This window comes from Chiloscyllium plagiosum, chromosome 4 (assembly GCF_004010195.1).
Source record: "Chiloscyllium plagiosum isolate BGI_BamShark_2017 chromosome 4, ASM401019v2, whole genome shotgun sequence".
In the NCBI taxonomy this organism is placed as follows: Eukaryota; Metazoa; Chordata; class Chondrichthyes; order Orectolobiformes; family Hemiscylliidae; genus Chiloscyllium; species Chiloscyllium plagiosum.
The window spans coordinates 59944577-59970974 of NC_057713.1; the positions used below are offsets into that span (position 1 = coordinate 59944577).

The 26398-nt window shown below is 41.3% G+C and overlaps 1 protein-coding gene across 1 annotated transcript in view; it reads left to right on the forward strand.

Moving 5' to 3' along the window:
* dtna (dystrobrevin, alpha) overlaps positions 1-26398 on the forward strand; it is a 198586-nt gene that overhangs the window by 57998 nt on the left and 114190 nt on the right. Inside the window, exons 4-5 of the mRNA XM_043689334.1 lie at positions 6181-6394; positions 23561-23646. Of these exons, the coding sequence (XP_043545269.1) occupies positions 6181-6394; positions 23561-23646 (300 nt within the window). The remainder of the gene's footprint in view (positions 1-6180; positions 6395-23560; positions 23647-26398) is intronic.

A 26398-nucleotide genomic window follows, 5' to 3' on the forward strand; every position in this document is an offset into this window, starting at 1 on the left:
GGGGGGGGGGGGGGGGGGGGGGCAGAGGGATAAATGGAAGGGGAGTGGGGCAGAGGGGAAGGTAGCTGAGGATGCAATAGATAGGTGAAGTTTGGGGAGAAGGTAATAGGTCGGAGAGGAGGGTGGAACGGATCGTTGGAAAAGACAATGGACAGGTCAAGAGGGTGGTGCTGAGTTGGAGGCTTGGGACTGGAATAAGGTGGGGGGAGGAGAAATGAGGAGACTGGTGAAATCCATATTAAGCCTGTGTGATTGCAGGGTCCAAAGGCAGAAGATGAAGTATTCTTCCTCCAGGCGTCGGGTGGTTAGGGTTTGGCAGTGGAGAAGGCCCGGGACCAGCATGACCTTGTGGAGTGGGAGGGGGAATTGAAGTGTTCAGCCATGGGGCGGTGGGGTTGGTTAGTACGGGTGTCCCAGAGATGTTCTCTGAAACGATCCACTAGTTGGCGTCCTGTCTCCCTGATGTCGAGGACACCACATCGGGTGCAATGTATACAGTTGATGACATTTGTGGAAATAAAGGTGAATTTCTGTCAGATATGGAAGGATCCTTTGGGGCCTTGGACAGAGGTGAGGGAGGAGGTGTGGGCGCATGTTTTGCACTTCTTGCAGTGGCAGGGGAAGATGCTGGGAGTGGGGTGTGAACTGGTAGGGGGGGCATGGATCTGACAAGGGAATCATGGGGGGAATTGTCTCTCCAAAACGCTGATGAAGATGGGCAGGGAAATATATCCCTAGTGGTGGGGTCTGTTTGTAGGTGGCAGAAGTGGCGGAGGATGTTATGATGTATATGGAGGTTGGTGGGGTGGAAGGTGAGGACCAGGGGGTTCTGTCTTTGTTGCTTTGGGAGGGATGGGATCCAACGGTGGAGGCGCAGCAAATGGAGGAGATGCGCTGGAGGGCATCATCAACCATGTGGCAGGGGAAATTGCGGTCTTTGAAGATGGTGGCCATCTGGAACTTTCTATGATGGAATTGGTCATCCTGGGAATGGATGCAGTGGAGGAATTAGGAATAAGGGATGGCATTTTTACAGGAGGCAGGGTGGGAGGAGGTGTAGTCCAGGTAGCTGTGGGAGTTGGTGGGTATATAGTAGATGTCCGTGGTTATTCGGTCACCGGAGATGGAGATGGAGAGGTCCAGGAATAGGAGGGAAGTGTCTGAGATGGTCCAGGTGAATTTCAAGACAGGGTGAAAGATGTTAGTGAAGTTGATGAACTGTTCAACCTCCTCGTGGGAGCACGAGGTGACGCCAATACAGTCATCAATATAGCGGAGGGAAAGCTGGGAGGTGATGCTGGTGTAGCTGTGGAAGATGGACTGTTCCACATACCCAACAAACAGGCAGACACAGTTGGGCCCATGCAGATGCCCATGCCTACCCCTTTGGTTCAGAGGAAGTGGGAGGTTTGGAAGAAGTTGTTAAGGCTGAGCACCAGTTCAGCCATGCGGAGAAACTGTAGACTTTGGAAATCTTTGCTGCATATCCTGTGGAGGGGCATCGACTCATTAACAGCAACATCTGGATTTCCTGGATGTCTGAACTGCCAAGTTGTCCGTTTCAAGGAGCACTGAGGGGGAATACTGTCAGTTTCACTGTCATTACTACATCAAAATCTAGCCTAGGTTAGCAGAGGCAGTAGGGAGAACTATCTTAGAATAGAAGGTGTAAACTAGGGGTGATTGCTGAAGTTGGGTGAGCTAAATCTGGGTGGAAATTTAAAAAGATTTTGCTCTTACTGAAAGGCATTAAATGAAATTCATCACAAATACAGACTTGTGAGAATACAAGGGAAAGTACCTTGAAGTTAATTAAAGACAGATTATGACTAATACTGAGATATTCTTCACTCACAACGAGAGATTAACATATAGTACAGCTTCCAAAATTGTTCGAGGTGAATATTTTAAAAAATAATTGGATACTGAGCTATGGAAAGAAACATCTCTCCCAATGAATGAATTGTGATTGGTGAAATTACCTTCCTAAACCAATAATTATTTTGTGATCTTGTATCAATAGATAAGGTGCTAATAGAGGTTAGCAGTGGCAGGTGAATGGGATTTAGTGAGGGAATGCAAGCAGATGAATTTTGGCTAATTTGGAATGTGTATCAGATCATGTAATTTGAAGGAAATTGATGAAATTGCAGTGGTGAAGATTTAAGGATTTATGGATGGATGTCATTTATTATTTGAATTTTGAGGCTGAAGTGAATCCCAACGCTGTGCCCAACGGAGTTTTGGCAGAAACTAAACAAAATAAATTGTTACCAGTATCAAATTGGTAAAATCTCTGGTGCACATGTCATTTAATATTAAATAATATTTCATGTCAGCTAAGCAGTACAGTACTGGTCTTGGAGGCAAGTCTAACAGTAAAACGACAGGTAGAGTCAGAGTCCTAGCAAAGAGACAGACCTTTTGGCCCAAACTGGTCCATGCTGACCAAAAACGTCCATCCACACTAACTCCATTTCCTTGCACTCAGCCTTCCACTTCTAAATCTTTCCTATCCATGTATTTGTCCAAATGCCTTTTAAATGTTGTTAATGTACCTGCCTTAACCACTTCTGCTGGCAGCTCATTCCATATACATACCAACGTTTGTGTAAAAGTGTTGCCCCTCAGGGTCCCCTTTATTCTTTCCCCTCTAACCTTAAACTGATGACTTCTCGACCTTGATTCCCCAACCCTGGGAAAAGGACTGAGTGCATTCACCCTATCCATGCCTCTCATGATCTTATATACTTATAGAAGAATCCCCCTCCATCTCCTACCTCTAAAGAAAAAAGTCCTAGCTTGTCCAGCCTATCCCTATAACTCAGACCATTCAGTCCTAGCAACATCCTTGTAAATTTCTTCTGCACTGCTTCCAGTTGAAGAACATCCTTCCTATAGCAAGGTGACCAAAATTGAACACGATACTCCCAAGTGTGGCCTCACCAACATCCTGTACAACCACAACATAACTTCCCAACTTCTCTACTCAGTGCCCTGACTGATGAGGGCCAGTGTGCCAGAAGACTTCCCCACTGCCTTGTCTGCCTGCGAATCCACTTTCAGAGAGCCATGCACTTGAAGTCCAAGGTCCTAATGTTCTACTACACTTGAGGCCCTACCATTCACCATGAAACTCCTATCTTAATTTGACTTCCCAAAATTCAAGACCTCACACTTCTCTACATTAAACTCCATTTACCATTTCTCGGCCCACTCCCCAGCTGATCAGGTCCTGCTGCAATTTCTGATAATATTCCTCACTGTTCATGATACTGCCTATTTTGGTGTCATCTGCAAACGTACTAATCATGCCTTGTACATCTCATCCAAATCATAAATATAGGTAACAAACAGTAATGGGCCCAGCACTGACTCCTGAGGCACTCCAGTAGTTACAGGTCTCCAGTCCGACAAGCAGTTTTCCACTATTACCCTCTGCTTCCTATCATCAAGCCAATTGTGCATCCAATTTGCCAACTGCCCCTGGATTCCATGCGATCTAACCTTCCAGAACAGCCTACTATGTGGAACCTTACCAATGGCCTTACTGAAATCCATATTGACTACATCTACCATCCAGCCCTCTTCAACCTTCCTGATCACTCCATCAATGAACTCGAACAAATTTATGAGACATGATCTCCCACGCGCAAAGCTATGCTGACTATCCCTAATCAAACCCTGTCTTTCCAAATGCATGTATATCTTATCTATCATCATCTTCCCAAGTAACTTACCGACCACTGATGTTAAGCTTATTGGCCTATAGTTCCAAGGCTTTTCTTTGCAGCTCTTCTTGAATAAAGGCACAACATTCTCTACCCTCCAGTCTCCCGGAGCTTCACCTGTGGCTAATGGTGTTGCAACTTTCTTCCCAAGCCTCTTAGATGTATCTGGTTAGGACCAGAAGATTTATCCACCTTCATACATTCTAATACGTCCAACACCTCCTCTACTGTGATATGGACTGTCCACAAGATATCACCACTAGCTTCCCCAAGTTCTCAAGTCTTCTTGTCTTTCTCCACGGTAGACACAGAGGAGAAATATTCATTGAGGACCTTGCCCATCTCCTGCAGTTTGATGCATACATATCCTTGAGTGGTCCTATTCTCTCTCTAGTTATTCTTTTTCCTTTAATTTACTTAAGGAACCTCTTTGGATTCACCCTAATCTTCTCAGCCAAGACTATCCTGGGCCTCCTTTTCGCTGTCCTGATTTCCTTCTTCAGTAAACACCTGTACCCCTTGTATACATCCAGGGATTTCCTTGATTCCAGCTGCCAGTACCTTAGCCACCCCTCCTTTTTTCTGGTCAAAGCATCAATATCTCTTGTCATCCGGAGTTCCCTATTCCTGTCAACCTTACCCTTCACCCTCGCAGGAACATATAGATCTTGAAGTCTAGCTATCTCACTTTTAAAGGCCTGCCATTTGCTGGAGGTCCCTTTGCCTACAAACTAACTACTCCAATCAACTCCTGCAAGCTCCTGTCTAATTCCATCAAAATTTGACGTGCCCCAGTTTAGAACTTATACCTGTGGACTAGTTTTGTCCCTCTCCATAACTATTTTAAAACTAATAGAATTTTGGTCAGTGGTCCCAAAGTGCTCCCCCACTGTCACCTCAGTCAGCTATCCTGCCCTATTTCACAAGAGTAGGTCGAGTTTTGCCCCATCCCAAGTAGGGCCCTTTTTATACTGTTTGAGGAAACTTTCCTGAATACACTTAACAAATTCCTCCCCATTTAAACCCTTAATGCTCTGGCAGTCCCAGTCTATGTTAGGAAAATTAAAATCCCCTACTATGACAACCCTATTGCTCCAGCAAGCCTCCCCAGCTTCCCTGCATATTTGTTCCTCTAATTACCATTGACTATTTGGGAGCCTATGTACAACCCTAATAATGTCATCGTCCCCTCCTTATTTCTTAAGTCCACCCACAAAGCCTCACAGGATGATCCTTCAGTTATTTCATCTCTGATTACTGCTGGGATACTCACCTTAGTCAAAAATGCAACACCCCTCCCATCTTTCCACAACCTCTGTCCAGCCTAAAGCACTTGTACTCTGGCAAATTAAACTGCCAGTCCTTCCCTCCCTTAGTCACGTTTCTGTACTGGTTATAATATCCCAGTCCCATGTACCTATCCACACCCTCAGTTCATCGGCCTTACCTGTCAGGCCTCATGCATTGAAATAAATGCAATTTAATCCAACAGGCATTCCTCACTCCCTGTCATGTTCCAGCCGAATCTGTCTGTTTAACCTACTATTTCTGATTACTGTATCTCCATTCCAGCTTCGCATTTGCTTCCCTGCTGTTGAGGACCGCACCATTCGCGCCTCCCCACACCCCACTACCCCCTCAAACCCACTCCCACCCCCACCCCACCACCACCACTGATCTAGTTTAAACTGTCCTGTCTTCAGGACTTATACAAGAAGACCCAATGCCCAAAATGTCAAAAGCTGAATGTATGTAAATGATAGAAGAAGGCAAAGAATCAAAATTTTCAAGGTACCAATAACATGTAGAAGCAAGCAGTGAAGCTTTTTCACTGTGTTGGAGGAATATCCAGGTTTCAGGAGATATGACTTGTGGAGATGAGTTCAACAAAGCACAATGGAACTGTAACATATTCCCACTGTGATCATAAACAAGGAGGTAAGATGAACTATTGCAGACTATTTTGATACAGATTGCAGTGAAACTGACTGCAAGTAGTGGTACGGGAGTAAAACGTTTTGGATGCCACAAATGTTAGGGAGTGCAACAACGGATAATCTATGTAATCATTGCCACAAATAAAGCAATTGACAACTTTAATTGGGTCAGTTGTGCTTTAGACAAAGTGGAAACTGGCCATTAAAGGAAGCTACAGTGATGTGAGTTCAGAAGACAGGCAAAAAGAGCTCTGTGGACAGTCAAGAATGCAGGACGTCTGGTTCACAAATGTTCTTTAGGGAAAGAAAAGGCCATCCTTACCTGGTCTGGACGACATGTGACTCCAGACCCACAGCAATGTGGTTGACACTTAACTGCCCTCTGTGATGAGCAATAAATACTGGCCTAGCCAGTGATGCCCTCATCCCATAAATGAATAAGTATAAAATAGCACCCAGGTTCAGATGCTTTTATGAAACTTACTCATTTATTTCTTTTTTTACTTGTTTAGTGCACTTGGTAGATGTTTGGAATATTATAGAGGCATTCAGAGAAAATGGGCTAAATACAATGGATCCAAATGCTGATCTCAGTGTTGCTCGCTTGGAAGCTATCATCTCCACAATACTTTACCAGCTGAACAAACGCTTGCCAACTACCCATCAAATAAATGTTGAACAGTCTATTAGTTTATTGCTGAACTTTCTGCTTGCTGCCTATGATGGGTAAGTTATATAGCAGTTTCTCTCTGCATATTCATTTAATTTTCAAACTTTTATTGGAGCTTCTAAACTTAATTTGAATTGTCACAGGAAAGCAAGGATCTGATCCTAACTTGTTTCTTCAACTTGTTCTAGTCTGCTGCTGTTTATTTGTGCCATTCAAAGTGAATAAAATTGAATACGACAAAATAAAAACAGAAAATAATGGGAATACTCAACAGGTCAGGTTGTATCTGTGAAGAGAGAATCAGTTAACTGGCAGATGACCTTTCATCAAAACTGGGAAAATTTATAATGTAATTGGGTTTAAGCAAGTGGAAAGAAGAAGGATGATAAAAAAGGAGTGAAAAAGGCAAAACTGGAAAGAGTAAATGACAAAAGAGTTGGTTGTGTTGAGCCAGAGTGAGTGGGAATGGAAACGTTTTCCAAAAAAAAATGACGTATGTAGAATTGGTGTGAATAGCAGAAAAATGAATAGTTGTTGTCCAAGAACAAGAACGAAATGGGGAGAAAAGCAGCATTGCAAAGAAAATAAAACCGAGGGCAGGATCTTCTAATCCCAGAAGAGGTGAGGGTAATGTTATCCAGATGAACTAAATTGGGTGAGAAGCAAAAACATCAAATTCTCAAATTCTTCCAATTAACTTCTCTGACCTTAAAAAGTGGGTTCACCTTCAGGTTGTAGAGGCATTCATTTCCATTTCATTAAAAAGTCAACTTACTAGAATTAATTATTTACTCCCAATTAACTTCTTTTAGATACCTGACTATATTTGGGCATGTACCTGGTGATCTTCACTTTTGCCTGAACTTTGGGGTATGCACTGGCTGCTTTGTCCTTATATGATATGCCTGTAAATTATAAAAACTAAAAGAACCATGGATGCTGGAAATCAGAAACAAAAACAGAAATTGCTGGAAAAAACTCAGCAGGTTTCAGAGCATCTGTGGAGAGAAATCAAAGTTAACTTTTCGAGTCCAGTAACCCTTCCTCAGAATGTGTTTAAATGGTGGCTGCATTGAGTTGTGGGATAAGGTCACCATGTTCAGTCCACGTTTATCAGGGGAAGCAGCGTGCCAGTCGATGCAGAGTAAAGTGTAAGTGGTTAAGCGTAGGACAGTCAGGAAAGGGTGCGGCACTGTCCACCCAGGGATTGGGCACTCTCTGTCCAGTAGTGGAGGAGTTAACTTTGAGAAACTTCTGTCCCATCCTGGGGCTTTTGGGGTGATGGCTGGAAAAGGAGAGTCACAGGGAGTTGGGTGACTAGGGCGTAGTTGTTACAACAGGAAGCTTGTGGCTGGAGCTGTGATTTGTGGTAGAGGTTTATGGTGGGTATGTTGACAGTCATGACTGAAGTTTGGATTTGGGAGCATAGAAATTAAAATATAACAGACGGGGAATGGTCTCATGGTGGGTCATAGAAAATGATGGTTCATGTGGCCTTAAAAATAGAAAAATCAAGAGAGGTGAAGAGAGCTACCAAAACCTGGATGATTAGGGTCTTGGCTTAAAACCAGAAGTTAACATAAATATGAATGGGATTGACAGAAACTGGTGAAGGCTCCAGATTGACACAACACTGGGATTGTAATGCAATTTGGAGGTAAAGAATGGGGAGTGGCAATAAGAGGATCAGGCATATTTGCTTTAACACTAAATATGAATGGCTCCATTCTTGAAATTTGTGTCCCAATTTTTCACAGCTTACAGAGACGTCATATCCAGCATGCAATATCAACAATGAGTATTACCCAGAATCAGATCTAAAGGTGTCAGTACAATTATCTCCAGTCATATAGAGACAATGCAGATAGCATATTACACAATATTTTTCAAATATATTGTTTCCGGAAGCCACTGGGGTCATCTGAAATTTCTCAGTCAGCTTCTGACTCATGTATAAGAGAAGTGAATGATGCTGCATTCACAGTAGTGCATGAATTTGAGAGGTTTCTCTTTGATGCAGGGAGTCAGACAGCCAACACAGTCAGGTTTGCTACTATTAGGAGATTTTCGATAGGAGCAAACTTCTATTAAATGCACCCACATTGCTCTCGGAATGCCTTAGCAACAGTGAGCTCTGTTTGTTCATTGGAAAGGGTTCTATTCTCTTAATGTCCAGATACAGAGAGAGACCAAAACAGCCAACGATCACAATATCCATGGAACTTTGTCAGCTGTTTTCACCTAGAGCATTCACAGATTAAAGAATTATTTAAATCACCCTCACCATTACAGGGGTGGCTGCTGGGAGACAAGGGCTATCTTATGGACCTATCTGAGAAAACCGACTAGGAATTCTCAAAACATGCAGAGGAGAGCTATAGTAGCACACATTTCACCAAAAGGGCCATAGCTGAGCAGATGATTGGACTTCTTGTCTGCTCAATATCAGATTGTAATACTGAATCTACTCACTGAAATTTGTACCAGAAAATACATCCTGCATCATTGTCATGTGCTATATTCTCCGGAATCTTGACAAAGAGAGGGTATCTTGGGAGAGAAAGAGCTGCAGAACTCCCCACTGAGGAAGATGATGGTTGAGACATGGGCCAGGAGCTTACTCAGTGATGGGATAAAGCTTAGAGAATGGTTTGATGAGAGCTATGAAAGCCTTCATGCAAACTGATTCCAGGCTGATTGAGCTACTGATGCATCTTTGATTCAGTGTTTGGCTTTATTTGAAAGCAACTGGCTGGAGGCTGCACCTTCCTCTTAAGAACACAGATCATTCAATGAAAACCATTTCATTTTGCATTGTTTCAAATAATGATTTGCTTTATTTTCAATGTGTTGATACTGAGATCACTTAGAACGATCAAACTGCGTGGTCAAATCTAACGTTTTGTACTAATTGCAACTATACCTGCACAAAACTGTATTCTTCTCTAACCACAGATATTTGAAGGGAAACATGATTATGGGCTTTGCCTCCAGCAAAGAGGAGCCAACTTTGGAACATGCTTCCCAGTTTTCAAATCTTGGCTGGCATGAGAGTTAGCTTATTGCTTTACAATTCCTAAGATTCCTTGACTGTATTGTAAGCGTCCTCACCGATGGTGCTTCCTTTGCAATTGCATTATCTCCTCAGAGATAATGAAGTCCTTTATATCTCAGTGGTGCATTGCCTACCTCTTATTCTGACCATGCCATACATGCCTATGGAGTCCAAGCAGGTGAAATTAGTTTATTTCCTGCATTCCATACAGCCATCCCATATTTCTCCATGACTCAGATTTTCTCTGCGATAACTATTCTGTTATGATTCCATGCCCAACCTACTCACTCTGACCGCTGTTTCACAAGGTTACTATCCCTGACATAAGCCCCCTGATCTTTAACTGCAGTCACTGAATGTGAGGTCTGTGCTTTCTTGGATTGTAAGAACAATATTTGGTACATATTTGGTTAATGATGATTTGGAGATGCCAGTGTGGGACTGGGGTGTACAAAGTTAAAAATCACACAACACCAGGTTATAGTCCAACAGGTTTAATTGGAAACACACTATCTTTCAGAGCAACGCTCCTTCATCAGGTGATTGCGTTCACCTAATCACCTGATGAAGGAGCGTCACTCCGAAAGCTAGTGTGTTTCCAATTAAATCTGTTGGACTATAACCTGGTGTTGTGTGATTTTTAACTTGATTAATGATGTGAGACAGTGAAACATGTGCTAATGGGAGACCAGTGCCACATTCTTCTGGTAGCAGGTGCTGAACTCATAGATTCATAGAATTAATAGAATCCCTACAGTGTGGAAACAGGCCATTTTGGCCCAACAAGTTCACACTGACCTCCAAAGAGTAAACCACCCAGACCCATTCCCATTACTCTATTACTGTACATTTACCCCTGAATAATGCACCTAACCCACACATCCTTGAACATTATGTCCAATTCACCTAGTTTGCACATCTTTGGATTGTGGGAGGAACCCAAGCAGACATGGGTAAAATGTTCAAATTCCACACCCACAGTTGCCCAAGGCTGGAATCGAACCCAGATGCCTGGTGCTGTGAGGCAGCAGTGGCATCCACTGAGCCACCATGCTGCACGTAAAGGTTCACAGGGAGCTTTAGAACTCTCAATCTCCTCTGTCCCAGCAGTCTCACCTCTCTGACCCAGAGCTCCTACTCTCTGAGCCATTCGTGCTGACTTAGCATTTGCGCCTCAGATAACAATATCAGCACTTAGTGGGATGTTTGAATTAAATTCAATTAGCTTTATTGTCACATGTACTCAAATGGTTACAGTGAACTTACAGCGCCATCTTGGGTACAAAGGTACCTCGGTACAATCCTTAGTTACAGAATAGGGAAATGAAGAAAAAAGCAACATTACAGCTATAAACCGTATAACCATAGGTCCCAAAAATGAAGTTAAAAAGTCTCTCTCCAAGGGCTCTCCGCAGCACAACGGCAAAGGGCGCCTCCATGTGGTCTGACTGCTGGCTGCTGCAACGCTTTGCACCGGACTGCTGGTCACTAGTGTCTCAACTTTGGAGGTTGGGGCCGGGTGTCCGAGGCCAAGAGATGGAAGGGAAAGAGGGACAAAGAAAAAAAAAACGGACGGAGCGGACGAATTCTGGCTGCAGCGTCCTATTTTACCTTAATGGAAGTACCAGTTGGGTGATGAGACTGCAGCAGGCATTACAACAGTATAAATTAATGTATGTTCTTAGAAGTATTGTTTAAATACATTTAATGAGGGTACCTGCACCATCTATGTTCCCTAAAAATGACATCTTCTTAGCCTACCATTATGTCTGGGTTCTATGCCAACATTCACAGCTGAGGTAGAGGCAGCAAGAGACTGTTTCACCCTGGTGACAGATGACTTTAGTGGATGTTGTCATCTTGTCGCTTTAGGCCAAAGGACCTTAGCCTACTTAGAGTCTCCTGTGCGATTGCATCCTTCTTAGTATGACCTGATGTGGGTAGTAGGGTCCCTGGGAGAGGGGAGACTGAGAGTTGGGAGTCCTCTGGAGTGTCCTGTGATAAAGCTTACAGATTGCATGTTATCTTTCCATCTCACCTGTAGGATGCTCTTGGCACCACCCTCCCCACCCCCTGGTGTTGAAGTGGCACCTTGAGTGAGGATTGAGGTGTCATGTCCTCCTCTTGCTAGGCAATTGGTGATGTGCATGACTATTGATTGTGATTTCCAGTGCATATCCAGTAGCCACAATGTGTTCTGCTGGACCTGGACCTTTAAAGTGGCTCCCACTTTTCCAAGGTGGCAGCCAAGTGTGACAAGAATTAACTGACTTGGACAGCCTTCTCCAGCCTTTGTTTTTGCCTACTGATGTAGTCTGGCATTGTGGCCAGCTGTTCCCCTGACTGTTACTACATATGCAATGTATCACTTGGATGTGTACCTAATGTGGAGGGCACTTCACAGATACCTGGTCCTACAAGTGTCATAACTCAGGCAGTGATCCCTCTTCCAGCTGTGGATCTGTGTCAGTGATGCGCTCACCAGATGTGACTTTGAGCCTACAGAGCTTCTTGCCCTGGTGTGGGTGAAGACCATACCAATGCCTTCTTTGAGGTTTTACAGACATCCTTCTCAGAAATGGTGCTGTTAATGCCAGGAGAGATTGTGATATCTTGTGCTTCTTTGTCTTCTGGTGTTCGCTTGTACCGGTAGTGGAGAAGAGAAAGAATTAGTTGCTGAACGTGAATAGTCCCTTGTGTAACTAAATGTCTGACATTGCTTACATATCTGAGAACAGCAGCAGTCTTCCTCACAGTCTTCCTCTGACCTTTCTGATCCCCCGGGGTCTAGATTAGAGTGGTGCTGGAAAAGCACAGAAGTTCAGGCAGCATCCGAGGAGCAGTAAAATCGACGTTTTGGGCAAAAGCCCTTCATCAGGAATACAGGCTCCTCTCTGCCTGTATTCCTGATGAAGGGCTTTTGTCCGAAACGTCGATTTTACTGCTCCTCGGATGCTGTCTGAACTGCTGTACTTTTCCAGCACCACTCTAATGTAGACTCTGGTTTCCAGCATCTGCGGTCATTGTTTTTACCTTTCTGATCCTCCATCTGTGCAGGCAGGTCTTTTTTCTACCAGCGCTGTAGCCCACACCTTGGAAAAGGTGAGGATTCAAAAGTCCGTCACCCTCCAGCAGCCTGGGCTTGCTCCTTCATGATGATGATTTTTATCAGAATGGATGCATGACCACTTCACGAGCGTACGTAACCTTGCTGGGTCCTGAGCCAGTAAGTGATTAACTGTAGCATGAAGGTATAATGGGATGACTGTCAGCTAGTTAGTGCATACATTCATATATTTCAAAAGATCACAAGAGATTATCCTGTCTGATGTCCGTCCATCATCATTTGTATGTTAGATTGATAGGTGCCTGTATGAATGTCACTTTACAGTGAGTAGATGGTGCCACTTATCCTTACTGACTGCAAGAGATCATTCATCCTCTACCTGCGCTGAGGGTAACCATGCTTGCAGTGAATGAAGACTCATTTGGATAGCCTTTATAGATGTGGTACTCAGATCTTTGGTCAAGTTGCTAAATGCCTCACATACATGAGTAATGAGCTGAAAACGGTGTAATTGTATGTTGAAACCATGTCCTTGTCCTGATTGAAAGTGGCACTGCATCATACTTATACTCTGCCCACAGTTGGAACAGAAATTGTGATGTTAAGTTATTGAACTCTATTTGGAGTCTGGAAGTCTGTAAACTTCTTAATTCAATTAGCAGGTGCAGTTACTTAAGCTTAAGTTAAGCTTCATTAGTTCTTTGCAGGTGATTGAGGGCAGAGAAAATGGCATGTTAGCAAGGTGGAGAATTAAAATGACACATAGCTAGAAGTTTAGAGTCCTCTTTGAAGACAACCCATCATCATTTTCTCAAGAGCTGTCGGGATAGATAATGAATGTTTGTCCAGCCAGCAATGCCCACCTTCTGTGAATGAGTACATAAAAGAAAATATGGCAGAACCAGTGGTAGAGAAGATTGCTTCAGCAGAAGAGGTGAAGTTAAAATAGGGAAATGAGTATATGTAAGGTAGCTGTGGAAAGAAGTGGAGATGAAAGCAGAGTTGCAAATTACACAACACCAGGTTAAAGTCCAATGGGTTTATTTGGAAGCACTAGCTTTCGGAGCGCTGCTCCTTCATCAGGTGGTTGTGAATTATAAGGCCTTATACTCTACAATCACCTGATGAAGGAGCGGTGCTCCAAAAGCTAGTGCTTCCAAATAAACCTGTTGGACTATAACCTGGTGTTGTGTGATTTTTAACTTTGTACACCCCAATCCAACACCGGCACCTCCAAAATATGAAAGCAAGTTTTTGTGGAGAAATATGGTGGTGTCATGGTAATGTTGCTGGTCTTAGTAACCTAGAGGGTCAGGCTAATGCTCTGTGAACATGAGTTGGAATCGTACATTTGCAGCTGGTAGAATTTTAATTCAAATAGTGAAATCTTGAATTGAAAGCAATTCTCAGTAATTGTCCTTGAAACTATCATCAATTGTAGATACCCACTTGATTCAATCATGGAAAAGAAATCTGCCTTCTTCTTGGTCTGACCTTCATGATAGATCAGGTCCACAAAAATGTAGTTAATTCTTAATTTCTGTCTAAAATGGCCCTAGTAAGGTACTGAATTTGATGGCAGTTTGGTTTGGGCAGCAAATACTGGTCTTGTCAGTGATCTCCACATACTGTAAAAAAGCAAAATAAATATGAAGCAGGAAATAGAAACCAGTGAAGGTGAACAAGAAAGAGACAAACAGAAGTCCGATTTGGAACTACTAGAACATCAGAACATCTTCAAGATGATATTCCTGGAAAAGAAATGACAGTCAGTTAAACTCTCTCCACAGATGCTGGTTGACTTTCTGAGTATTTCCAGAATTGTCCATTTTAATACCGACTCTATTTGAGATCTGAAGAATTTTGCATTTGTGTAAGATTTTGTTGCATGTATTTATAATTCTCGGCATTATTCTCAGAGAAGAATAACTTGTCCACTGGCTGTACTCCCAGAGTTTGGGTAACTTAGTGTCAAGTGGCTTGGAATAACGTGCCAAAAGCACTGGACAATCTCTTTTGTATGACCATTGAATAGTTTTTGTCAGTAAGTGAAATAAATTCACTCCAAAATGTGTTCCAGTTTTCTACTGAATTTGAGTGTTTTGTGGGAAGAGATATTTTTCACAGGACACATTTGTAATATAATAGAGAACCAGACTATAACACTTTCATTATATCACAGACTGAGATGTAGAAGCTAGCTTTGTCTAACATTTGAAACTGTATTTTTAAAAACAAAGTTGAATCAGAAGGATCCCTAAAGGGAATATTTGGAATGGGATGGAATGTGATTTGTTTTAAAGGCTAAAATGTAACTCCTTTCTAAGTAAATGTACAAGTCCTAAAACAGAGTGTGACCATTTTCCTATGTACTATATATATTAGATCTGCAAATGCATGAGGTGATTGTGACTTTATACCCTCTTCCTTACCTCTCCTTGTCCCTCGAATCCCCTCATCACCAGTTGTGAAAAGGGACCAATGATAATTGAACATCATTTACATTGTCAAATCTAATTTTAGTTATTAAAAGTGCGGTTTGAAGAAAGTAGAAGGTAACCTGTAATAGGTTGTCTGTGGGATTATATTTTGAGTATTTTAGAATGTTGCGGTATTATGGAATAAGATAATTTTGTGACATTTGTACAAGGAATGTTGGCTGTAAATAAGAATTTATACTTAAATACTGCCGACTTTTAGAGACCAAAACCTTATGGGAGTTACTCAGCTTTTAGAAGTTTGAAATGCAATGGCAGGAAATAACTCATGCCGTGATTCCTTGCTGTATGAAACTCAATTTCTACAGCCTTCCCAAGGCATAGTAGGAGGTAGCTTTTGTTCATCAGAACTGGATGTTAGACAAGCTGTCTAATAATTTAGCAATAATGGAAGAGTTGAGAAAGGTGATAGTGAGGTAACACTGATTGTCATCAAGGAATATGTGAAAATTAATGTTGGTTATTTCCAGATTATGTCACAGAGAGAGATCATGGAGGTGAGAATTGGTAAGGGTGAAGGGTAGATTTTTGGACATACCAGAAGTTGTGATGTGGGAGTGAGAAGTTGTTGTGATTAAGTCTCTGGTTATTACTAAATGGATAAGAGTGGAGGAAGAAGAGTGCAGTCTCTGATCTTTTCTTTGGTAGAATAGCAGTGACAGAAACCTGATTTGGGAGATTTAATATTGAATCTCAGGAAAGATATTCGTTAATCTGGGAGGCAATTGAATATTCAGTTGCTTTAGAGAAGAAAAGTAGGTTGGAGAATAAATAGTTTTCATGCAATGTGGGGTTGAAGATTGATTATTTGAGGAGAATAATTATGTCAGCAAGTTAAAAGGAGAGAAGAACAGCATCTGAAGAGAGCGAACTATAATATCAGCTAAGTTGGGGACCAGGAAAGAATGTTGCATGGTCTGTTCAACCATTTGGTTTGAACGAATAGGAGAAAGGACTTTTGAACAAGACAAGATTAGCAAGCCATACAGGAGATAAGAAATTTTTGTTAGAGAAAATTGCAAACACAAGGTTAGGGCAGAGTCGAGTTTTAGAGGCAACTTAGCCCAATTGGATAGTGAAATTAAGGGACACAGTGATCAAAGGCTCTTGACCTCTTCACAGCCTTGATTCAAACATAGACAAAATAGCTGAATTCCAAAGGCAAGGTGAGAGTGATTCAAACTTGATGAAAAAGGCATCCAAAAACAGCTTGCATTTTTGTCAGAGATGAGAGTGAATGAGAGAGGAGAGAGGGATGTTAAAAAGAATAAGAGAGCTATTCAACCCTAAATAAAGAATTATTTTACATGCTCCACCAAGCAGAAAAAAAAGGGGGTTTGGGAGCAATCAATTTGAATTTACCCAGGTTACTATTGGTCTTGGAACCACTAGGAGCATATTGCTTACACTTTTTTACCTGATAAACTGAACAGGTTGCAAGGGCATCTGTCCTGAGCTGTCAGAACCATTTTTACCATATGTCATCGTGAGAGGCCAAATGTAATTATAATTTGGTGCCCTGCATGGCAAACAGATGTTTAGGTAGTTTGCTTCTCTTGATTTTCCTCTTGCGTTATAAGGGAAATTGGATCTTCTTGACAAATACATACCACCATTGAGACCACCATGGCCTGGCCCTGGGTGACAGACTTCACTGTTTTCTTGCTGTTGGCAGACAGTTCCTAAACTGCATATTTGTCCACCAACTTCCTGCCTAGAATTGGAATGTTAATATATAACAAGCAGATCCCCCATGCTGTTAGCAACTCTGAGTCAGAGAATGTTCTGTTTTATAACAATAGGGTGTATTGTCAGAGAAACTGATTGTGGTGACTGAATATCTAACCAATACATTTATCATACCAGCTTGATGTGAGTTTTAAGCTCATCAAGAATAGACATTAAGTGCACAGGTTTTATGCTTGGCTTTCAAAATGTGGGTCACTCATTAACAATTTTCCCAGAGCAATAGGGACAGTTGTGGAAATCAGGACCTGAATTATTGTTAAATCCTTGAAAACAATGTATTTAAAAAAATATATAATTTGTGAACAAATGTTACAGCTTCATTGGTGATGTTGTCCAAAATTTAATAATAAGCACTCACTACTTATCATCAGGCAATAATTGAAAGAAATTCAACTGCATATCTCCCGGTTTGCTGCGGTGTCTTGAAGATTTTGCAGGGGTTGGTCTCATTGGTTTGAATAGTTAAAAAGATTGTAACCCATAGTTAAAAACCTGTTTCTTACTTTTTTGTAGCTAACTCCATATTATTGGTAAGATCTTAATTTACAAAGAGGGTTTAAAATATTAACACACTGGCAATAGTACTGAATTTGTGTTCCTCTAGCAAAGCGGTTCCAGTACTGTTACAACACTGGCATCTACCCGACAATGTATAAAATTGCACAAGTGTGTCCTGTACACAAAAAGCTGGACAAATCCAACCTGGCTAAATACCATCCCATCAGTCTACTCTTGATCATTAGTAAAGTGATGAAAGGTTTATCAAGCATCACCTGCTCAGCAATAACCTGCTCAGTGATGCCCAGGGCCACTCAGCTGCTGACCTCTTCACAGCCTTGGTTCAAACATAGACAAAATAGCTGAATTCCAAAGGTGAGGTGAGAGTGACAGCCCTTAACATCAAGGCTGTGTTTGATTGAGTGTGACATCAAGGAGCCGTGGCAAAACTGGAATCAATGGGTATCAGAAGAAAACTCTCTGCTGGTTAGAGTCATATCCGGCACATAGGAAAATGGTTGTGATTGTTTGAGGTCAGTCATCTAAGGTCCAGGATATCTCTGCAAGAGTTCCCCAGGGTAATGTCCTAGGCCCAACCATCTTCAGCTACTTCATCAATGACCTTCCCTCCATTATAATGTCAGAAATGGGGATGTGCAACCATCGAAAAACAATGTTCAGCACCATTCACTACTGCTCCGACACTGAAACAGTCCATGTTCAAATGCAACAAGGTCTGGATGATATCCAGGCTTGGGTTGACAAGTGGCAAGTAACATTTGCACCACACAATTGAAAGGCAATGACCATCTTCAATAAGAGACAATCCAATCACCAACCCTTGACATTCAGTGCTGTTCCTGTCACTAAATCCTCCACTACCAATATCCTTGGAGTTACATTGACCAGAAACTCAACAGGGCTCACTACATAAACATAATGGCAACAGTAACTGGTAAAAAAACTGGAAATACTAAGAAAGTAACTCACCCCTGACTTCCCAAAGTATGTCCACCATCCACAAGGTACAAGTCAGGTCTGTGATCGAATACTCCCCACTTGCCTGGATGGGTGCAGCTCCATCAACACTCAAGAAGCTTGACACAATCCAGAACAAAACAACCTGCTTGATTGGTACCATATCCACAACACCTACTTCCTCCACTAACGATGCTCAGTAGCAGCAGTGTGTACAACTTACAAGATGCATTGCAGAAATTCACCAAAGATGCTTAGACAGCGCCTTTGAAATCCATGACTACTTTCATCCAGAAGGATGAGGGCAGCAGATATGGAAACACCACCACCTTTAAGTTCCTCTCCAAATCACTGACCATCCTGACTTGGAAATATATTCCCGTTCCTTCACTGTTCTTCAAAATCCTGGATTTTCCTCCTTAACAGCATTGTGGGTCAACCTACAGCATATAGGCTGCAGCAGTTGAAAAAGGCAGCTCAACACCACCTTCTCCCGGACAACTATGAAAGGGCAAGCCAGCGATGTCCACATCCCTCAAGTGAATAAAAACAACACTCCCAGCAACTTTCCAAACAGAATTGTGGGTGTGAAATGTGAATCTTCTATCTGATAAACTCTTTGGTATAAGATAATAGGTTATTTTTAATACTAAAGTATTATGCATGAAATACTAATAAAAGACTTTCTATGCACTTGAGCAACAAGTAATCTTAACTTCACAACTTCAACAAAACCCAGATGTTTAAGGTCCTGGGGAAGGATTTTAATTGGGTGGACCCCTCTTTAATGATGATGCAGCTGAAGGTGGTTGGGTTGAGAACACTAGGACCCTTGTGGCACAATGATAATGTTCCTACCTCTGGACTGGGAGGCCCAGGTTGACGCCCCACCTGCTTCAGAGATGAGAAATTACATCTCTGAACAGGTTCATTAGAAAAATAGGCTAAATAATTTAAAATAAGTTCTTATGTTGGGCTCTTGTGGCACAGTGATATCCTTACCTTTGCACATATTCACTCTCTGTCTCTAACTATCTCTCTATCTAACTCCCTCTATGTGTGCATGGTGTGCCCATGTCCAACCCTTTCAATCAGAAGTTGGTGTTTCCCCTCATCCTTGCTAGTCTGGCAAGACTTGAAGAGTAGGATCTTGTGGTTGATGCAGATGAAGTATCCTGACTTTGATTTAAAAAGCAGCTGTTATGGATTCTGTGTCTCCCATTAACAGGGATGAGCTTGCTCTGATTATCCCCTGCTTGATTGAAATTTGAGGGGAGATTTTGGGACTTCTGGGTCACCCCATGTATTCTTTGTGCTGCTAAAATTGCTGTCTGAATTTAATACCTTTTCCTACTGTATTACTTTATTGCTAAAAGCTTGATATTGTGTAATACAGTATTTAAATTTGTTACATACAAATCTGAATAGTTATTTTAAAATGAATCCATTAGTCTTGCAGCTTATTTCAACAATCTTTTAGAAAGATCAATCCCACACAGCAGCCAACTTCCAGAGAACAAACATGAGCTCTGCTCTTGATTAGCCAAACATAAACATGAAATAGCACAAACACACCTCAGATAGAAATTTACATGGAATAGATTTATGGAAACTGACTTGAGTTCAGTCATCTATTTAGATTATGAGCAGGCAACCTTTTGCACAAATAAAGAAAATTTCATAAGAAATCCATATGGCACCAAATATTTCCATTTAATGAAGATTTGTCCTATTTAAAATAATTAATAAAAAACAATTACATCATGCATTTATTTAAGAAATATCTTCGTTCTTAAAGTGATTCATTGTACGTGAGATTCTGGGGCTGGTGAATATTGATAATTGGGATGTTCTATTTAATCGATATTTAATAACATCTTGATTATCATGTAATCACTAAAAAATTAAATAATAATTTGGAGTTAATTGTTAGAAAATTATTTATTAAATTACCTGCAACATTTTATTCTTTCAATTACTTTTACAAACAAGTTGCCAAAAAATTCTAACCCTCCATTGGCCATTGAGGTGTACAGCATGGAAATAGACTCTTCAGTCCAACTCATCCATGCCGACCAGATATGCTAAATTAATCTAGTCCCATTTGTCAGCACTTGGCCCATATCCCTCTAAACCCTGCCTATTCATTTAGCCATCCAGATGCCTTTTAAATGTTGTAATTGTACCAGCTTCCACCACTTCCTCTGGCAGCTCATTCCGTAGTTGAGAGTGTGGTGCTGGAAAAGTACAGCAGGTCAGGCAGCATCCAAGGACCAGGAGAATCGACGTTTCAGGCATAAGCCCTTCATCAGGAATCATCAGCGGTTTTGGCAGATGCCCTTCATCTCCTGCTCATCCAATGCTGCCTAACCTGCTGTGCTTTTCCAGCACCACACTCTCGCCTCTGATCTCCAGCATCTGCAGTCCTCGCTTTCTCTTAGCTCATTCCATACACACACCACCCTTTGCATGAAAACGTTGCCCCTTTGGCCCCTTTTAAATCTTGCCCCTCTCACCCTAAATCTATGCCCTCTAGTTCTGAACTCCTCCTCTCTAGGGAAAAGACCTTGTCTATTTACCCTATCCATGCCCCTCGTAATTTTATAAGCCTCTGTAAGGCATCAGCCTCCGATGCTCCAGGGAAATCAGCCCCAGCTTATTCAGCCTCTCCCTGTAACTTAAACCTTGCAACCCTGGCAACATCCTTGGAAATCTTTTCTGAATCATTTCACGTTTCACAACATCCTTCCTATAGGAGGGAGACCAGAATTGTGCACACTATTCAAAAAGTGGCATAACCAATGTCCCATACAGCCGCAACATAACTTCCAAACTCCTGTACTCAATGCTCTGACCAATAAAGGAAAGCGTACCAAACACCTTCTTCACTATCCTATCTATATGTGACTCCACTTTCAAGGAACGATGAACAGACACTCCAAAGTCATTTTGTTCAGCAACATTTCCCAGGACCTTACTATTAAGTGTATGAGTCCTGCCCTGATTTGCCTTTCCAAAATGCAGCACCTCACATTTATCTGAATTAAACTCCATCCGCCACTCCTCGGCTCATTGGCCCATCTGATCAAGATCCCATTGTACTCTGAGGTCTACTATACCTCCAAGTTTGGTGTCGTCGGCAAGCTTACTAACTATACCTCCTATATTCACATCCAAATCATTTATATAAGTGACGAAAAGCAGTTGACCCAGCACCGATCCTGGTCACAGGCTTCCAGTCTGAAAAGCAACCCTCCACCACCACCATCTGTGTTCTACCTTCAAGCCAGTTCTGTATCCAAATGGCTAGTTCTCCATGTGATCAAACCTTGCTGATTGATTTAGCATGAGGAACCTTATCGAATGCCATCGTGAAGTCCATCTAGATCACATCCACTGCTATGCCCTCATCAATCCTCTTTGTTACTTCAAAGAATTCAATCAAGTTAGTGAGACATGATTTCCCATGCAGTAAGACCATTGACAAAGCTAAAACAGTTGGATTTCCAAATGTTACAGTAGTTTCTTTTTCTTTGGAAATTATCAAACACTTGAATCTTTCTTTCAAGTGGAGATTACACGTGATGTAAATCTATTGAATAATTAGTGCAATAATAGTGGACAAGCACTTCATGGGTATTCATCTCTTTGTTTTTTTTATCTTGGCAAGAGCATTTACCTATTTAGAGCAAACTAGTTCATGCCTGCCTTGACCCCAAAATCTTCTGGCTAGGAGAGAGATTTTACATTCATTCAAAGGTAGAAATCTTTCAATGTTGCAGTGAATGTTGTCTTTGGAAATTACTCAGGAAATTTCGGACTCAGAAAAGTGTTGGTTGAGGCCCAATGGTATTGGCAAGAAACTGGGAGGTAACAGACCTTGGTCCCTTTTTCCACGAGGAATACCAGGTGTATACAAAAAGATAAATGCACATTCTACAAACAGCTTGCTTAAATATTAAAAACAACATTACAACTACAGTATTTAGAAACAGGAATAATGTGAGAAGTTGCAATTTTCTCTCATTATTTTAATCTCAATTTTTTTCTCACATTATTGAATAGAATGGTGCATTAGTGCAATGAAATTGCCATCTTTTTAGTTAACACCTAAGTCCTAATCTTCTGTTTAATGTGAGCAGTTAATTGTTTCCAAGTTGTTGAACCAAAGGAACCAAAAACATCATGCATACAATATTTAATTTTAAATTCTTTGAGGCCTGAATGTTTGATTATTTATTGTAAGTGCTCATTCTAGTTGTTTTTGTTAAGGTTAGAAGATATTTGCTTGGAATTTGAAGAAAAGTTAGGAAACATTTGCACAAAATAGTTGAAGCAGAGAAACATCCTCTTTTTCATTAAAGATAAAATATAATATTTAAACATTTATTTCAAAGTTATAAATTTAAGGATTATGGGGGAAGTTGCAGAACAGTGGAATTAATATTGCATTACTTTATTTAGTAAGACACCAGGGCAAACAGGATCATTTTTATATTTGTAATTTTGGTGTATCATTTTCTTTAAGACTCATGTAGTCTGATTCAGCTCAGGCTCACAACCTGAAGTCCAAATAGAATAGTTAATTTTACCCACTATGATTGCTTCCTAAACTATCTTGGAATAACATTTTTTTAACAATTACATGCTGCTCTATAAACTCGTTTACAAACAGAACAGGATGCAGACCGAAAGTTGTCTTTTTTCTCAATTTTTGTTTTTGAAAGTCAGTAAATTTCAGTTTGTAAATATCTGTCAGAAGAAAGAAATGCACCAGAGAAACATATTCAATTGTATGAAGGTCTCCTTCTGTGCTGTATTAATTCTGAGATTCTGGGGTGACCTTATAGAGATTTATGAAATCAATGAGGTGCATAGTTAAGGTGAATAGCAAAGGTCTTTTCCTTAGGGTTTCGAAGTTCAGAACTAGAGGCCATATTTTTAAGGTGAAAGGAGAAAGATTTAAAAGGTCCTGAGGGGCACCTCTCTCACATAGAGGGTGGCTTACATGTGGAATGAACTGCCAGAAGAAGTGGTAGTTACAACACTTAAGAAAACATTTGGACATGTACATAAATAGGAAAGATTTAGCACGGTAGGGGCCAAGCGCGGGCAAATAGGACGATTTTGGGAAACTTGGTTGACATGGATGAGTTGGACCAAAGGGTCTGTTTCCGCGCTGTATGACTTAATGACTGTATGAAAAGTAATTTTCTAATTTGACAATAAAAGCCTTTTTTTTTGCTTAGCTGTTCAAAATTAACTAAATAAGATTTAGATCTAAGTTTTGTTTGCTGAAATGAATTAGTTCATTTGCTTCTAATATTTTTAGTGATGGCAGACTTAATCATTTAAAATTTCATTATTGATTTTTCAGAGAAGGCCAAGGCAAAATATCTGTTTTTACTGTGAAAGTGGCATTAGCGACAATATGTGGAGGAAAGATACTGGATAAACTGAGATGTAAGTTTCTTTGTACATATTAACAATTGTAATGTTTTCGTGATTGTTCCACACTTAATGTTTATGTAATTCAACAAGCCTTGACCTCCAGCTTGAAATATGTAAAGAAAAAGTAAATTTACAATTCTAATCATACATTTCATGGTATCTGGACAATCCAAAATACTTTTGGAGATTAATCCTTGTTGGAATGTAGGGAAGCATCATACAGGGGTATTACAGACAGCTTCAGAAAAAGCCTCTGATGATCCTATGTGGGCAACTCTTTTGTACAGCTGTGTTATCTGAATGCCAAGCTTAATATCCAAGACAAAGGCTAATTTGTGTTTTATGTAAATATTGCTTACTCCTGTTGTTACCTTTGTTTAACAGTACCTGAAAGGCTTTTTAGTGGAGAAAGATAAGTTTATATAATCTGTTTTATGGTATAGAAGAAACTGTAAATTGGCCAGGGGGTAAGAGCTCATTACAGAAAAGAATGGGAAAAATATTTGTTTTCATCAAATGAGCAATAATCTGGTGGAGGGGAGACCTGCCCATCCTGGAATATCTGTTTTTTAAATTCCCTTCATTACAGGGTGATAAAAATCATTGGGTCTTTGATCTATACCTGACTTTCACCCATGCAGTACATTTTACAAAACTGAGGAAGTGTTATGGAGCCTGCAAGAGTGAAAAATGTTGTGTAGAGGGTCATAATATTAAGTGGAAGCCTGATTTACTGACAGTTGAGAGAGATTAAGTCAACTGTGTATTTGTAACAGGCTGGGCCTCACACCATCCTGTGGCAGGTTCCGACTTGTTTAATATTTGCATGGCATGGATCAGTAACTTTTCTGACCTTTCATTCTGAATCTTTTAGATTTAATCTTATACAGTATTACCAGTTCCTCGCTCTTGATCCTTGGATTGCTAGAAGTAGTTTCTCCTATCTATTCTAGCTCATTTCCTCATCACTTTATCATGTCCTATATTTCTGTTTTGTGAAATCTGACAGTTTGCAAGTTAACAAACACTGAGAATGTTGGAGAAACCAGCAGTATGACGACTACCCAATGTTAACTTTATTCCTCTCTGATGCTGCCAGACCTGCTGAGTTATGCCAGCATTCTCTGTGTTTTCTTCGGATTTCCAGCATCCACGGTATTTTTATGTTGATTTGAACATATCACTTAATGTATGTGCTCTTCAAAGCATCAATCTATGTGTGATACTCAATGCTGTATAGGTCCAATTTTACTAATATCTTCATGTTTGATAGCACTTCTGAAGCTGCCCTTAATTCCTGTCCTTACTCCTTAAACTCTTTAACCTTCTAACTATGTTAATCCAATTTTCTTGCTTCTCTACACCTTAATCCCTCATAGGGTATTGCAGGAATCTCAAGTATCCCAAACAAATTCTATGGGCGGCCTCCTACCTCGCAATTGACTAGTGGTCTACCTACACTCTCCCACTTTGTGTTGCAGACCTATACTAGGGGGGCAGAAGCCTGACACCATCATGTGGATGCCTTGTAGGTTGAGAGTTGGGGGTACATGGGTTGGCTAGTGTCCACAGCATGGACTGGAGCTTGCCAGGTTGGGCCTTCTAACAGGAATTAATTACTCCCTTCATCACCCCTTGGTCTTGCTGTGGTCAGTGGTCCCTATGGCTGTAAGTGTGGTTGCACGTGGGCTCAACATTCTCATGCATAGTGTCCTGTGCACCCGCAGTGTTAAGCTGTGCTGGCTGCCAGTGTTCCCCTCCTGTGCCCCTTTATCTCTTCCCATGGGTCTGCAGGGTGGAACTGGTTCCTTTGGTAAGAACTCCCCTCTCTTCCTTCATTTCTCCACATCGGACCCTGGTTGGAGGTTCAGAAAGGAAGCATTTTTCCTCCTTTCTCTGTTATATTTTTGTTTAGTTCATGGGCTTCTTTCTCCCACACCTGAGATATTCTTCTCAGAGCCCATGCCTCATTGTGGATTGGCTCTGTGGGATCAAAATTGATGCAAGCCTTCCTGCTGTCTTCAGTGGTATAGGAAACTAAAGTCCTAGCCCACTTTGCTGAGTCAGCCTTGGACTACTGACCCCTGTTTATGTCTCTGCAGACTCCCGCAAAGTGCACTCATAAATGACTGGCAAAAGCAATTGGATGTTCCCCCTTTTCTTGCCTACACTTGTTTAACCTGTCTATGGGGACTCCTTTATTCTGCCCAATTGCTGTTATGATAGTCTTTTTCATATTGGCAAGAGTTCCAGGCACTGCATATAGTGGGGCTGGGATTGCAGACTGCACTGACTTGCTCAGACATATGATACGTTTCTCTCATCTAACCCATGGAAAACCTTTTGATGTCTGACCCTTTCAAAGAATGTAAATAGATCAGCCGATGGCCCAAAATCTGGAATTTGTTTCGCAATTTCTGCTAGTTTTGATACTGTAAGTGGGGTGGTGTGTGTTATTGCTGGGGCATCGACGTCCTTAGTCATCTGTCGATGGTAATCGGGTTCATTGCAACAGGGGGTGTCTCTGGGGGTGCTGAAGGACTTGACTCCCCCGGGAAGGGTGGGGGAAGACCCTAGTCCACTGTGCACGACATACTGCTGTTTGTCTTCCCTGACCTAATCACAGTTTATCTCCTGTGCTTCTCCTCCCTCTTTAACTTCCCTATTTGTGCACATTATTCCATTGTGGATTGAGAGTTGGGTTTTTAGTTTCTCAATCTCATGGTGGCACTTAGTGTGGTCTGCAGCTGCTTGTTCCTTCTCT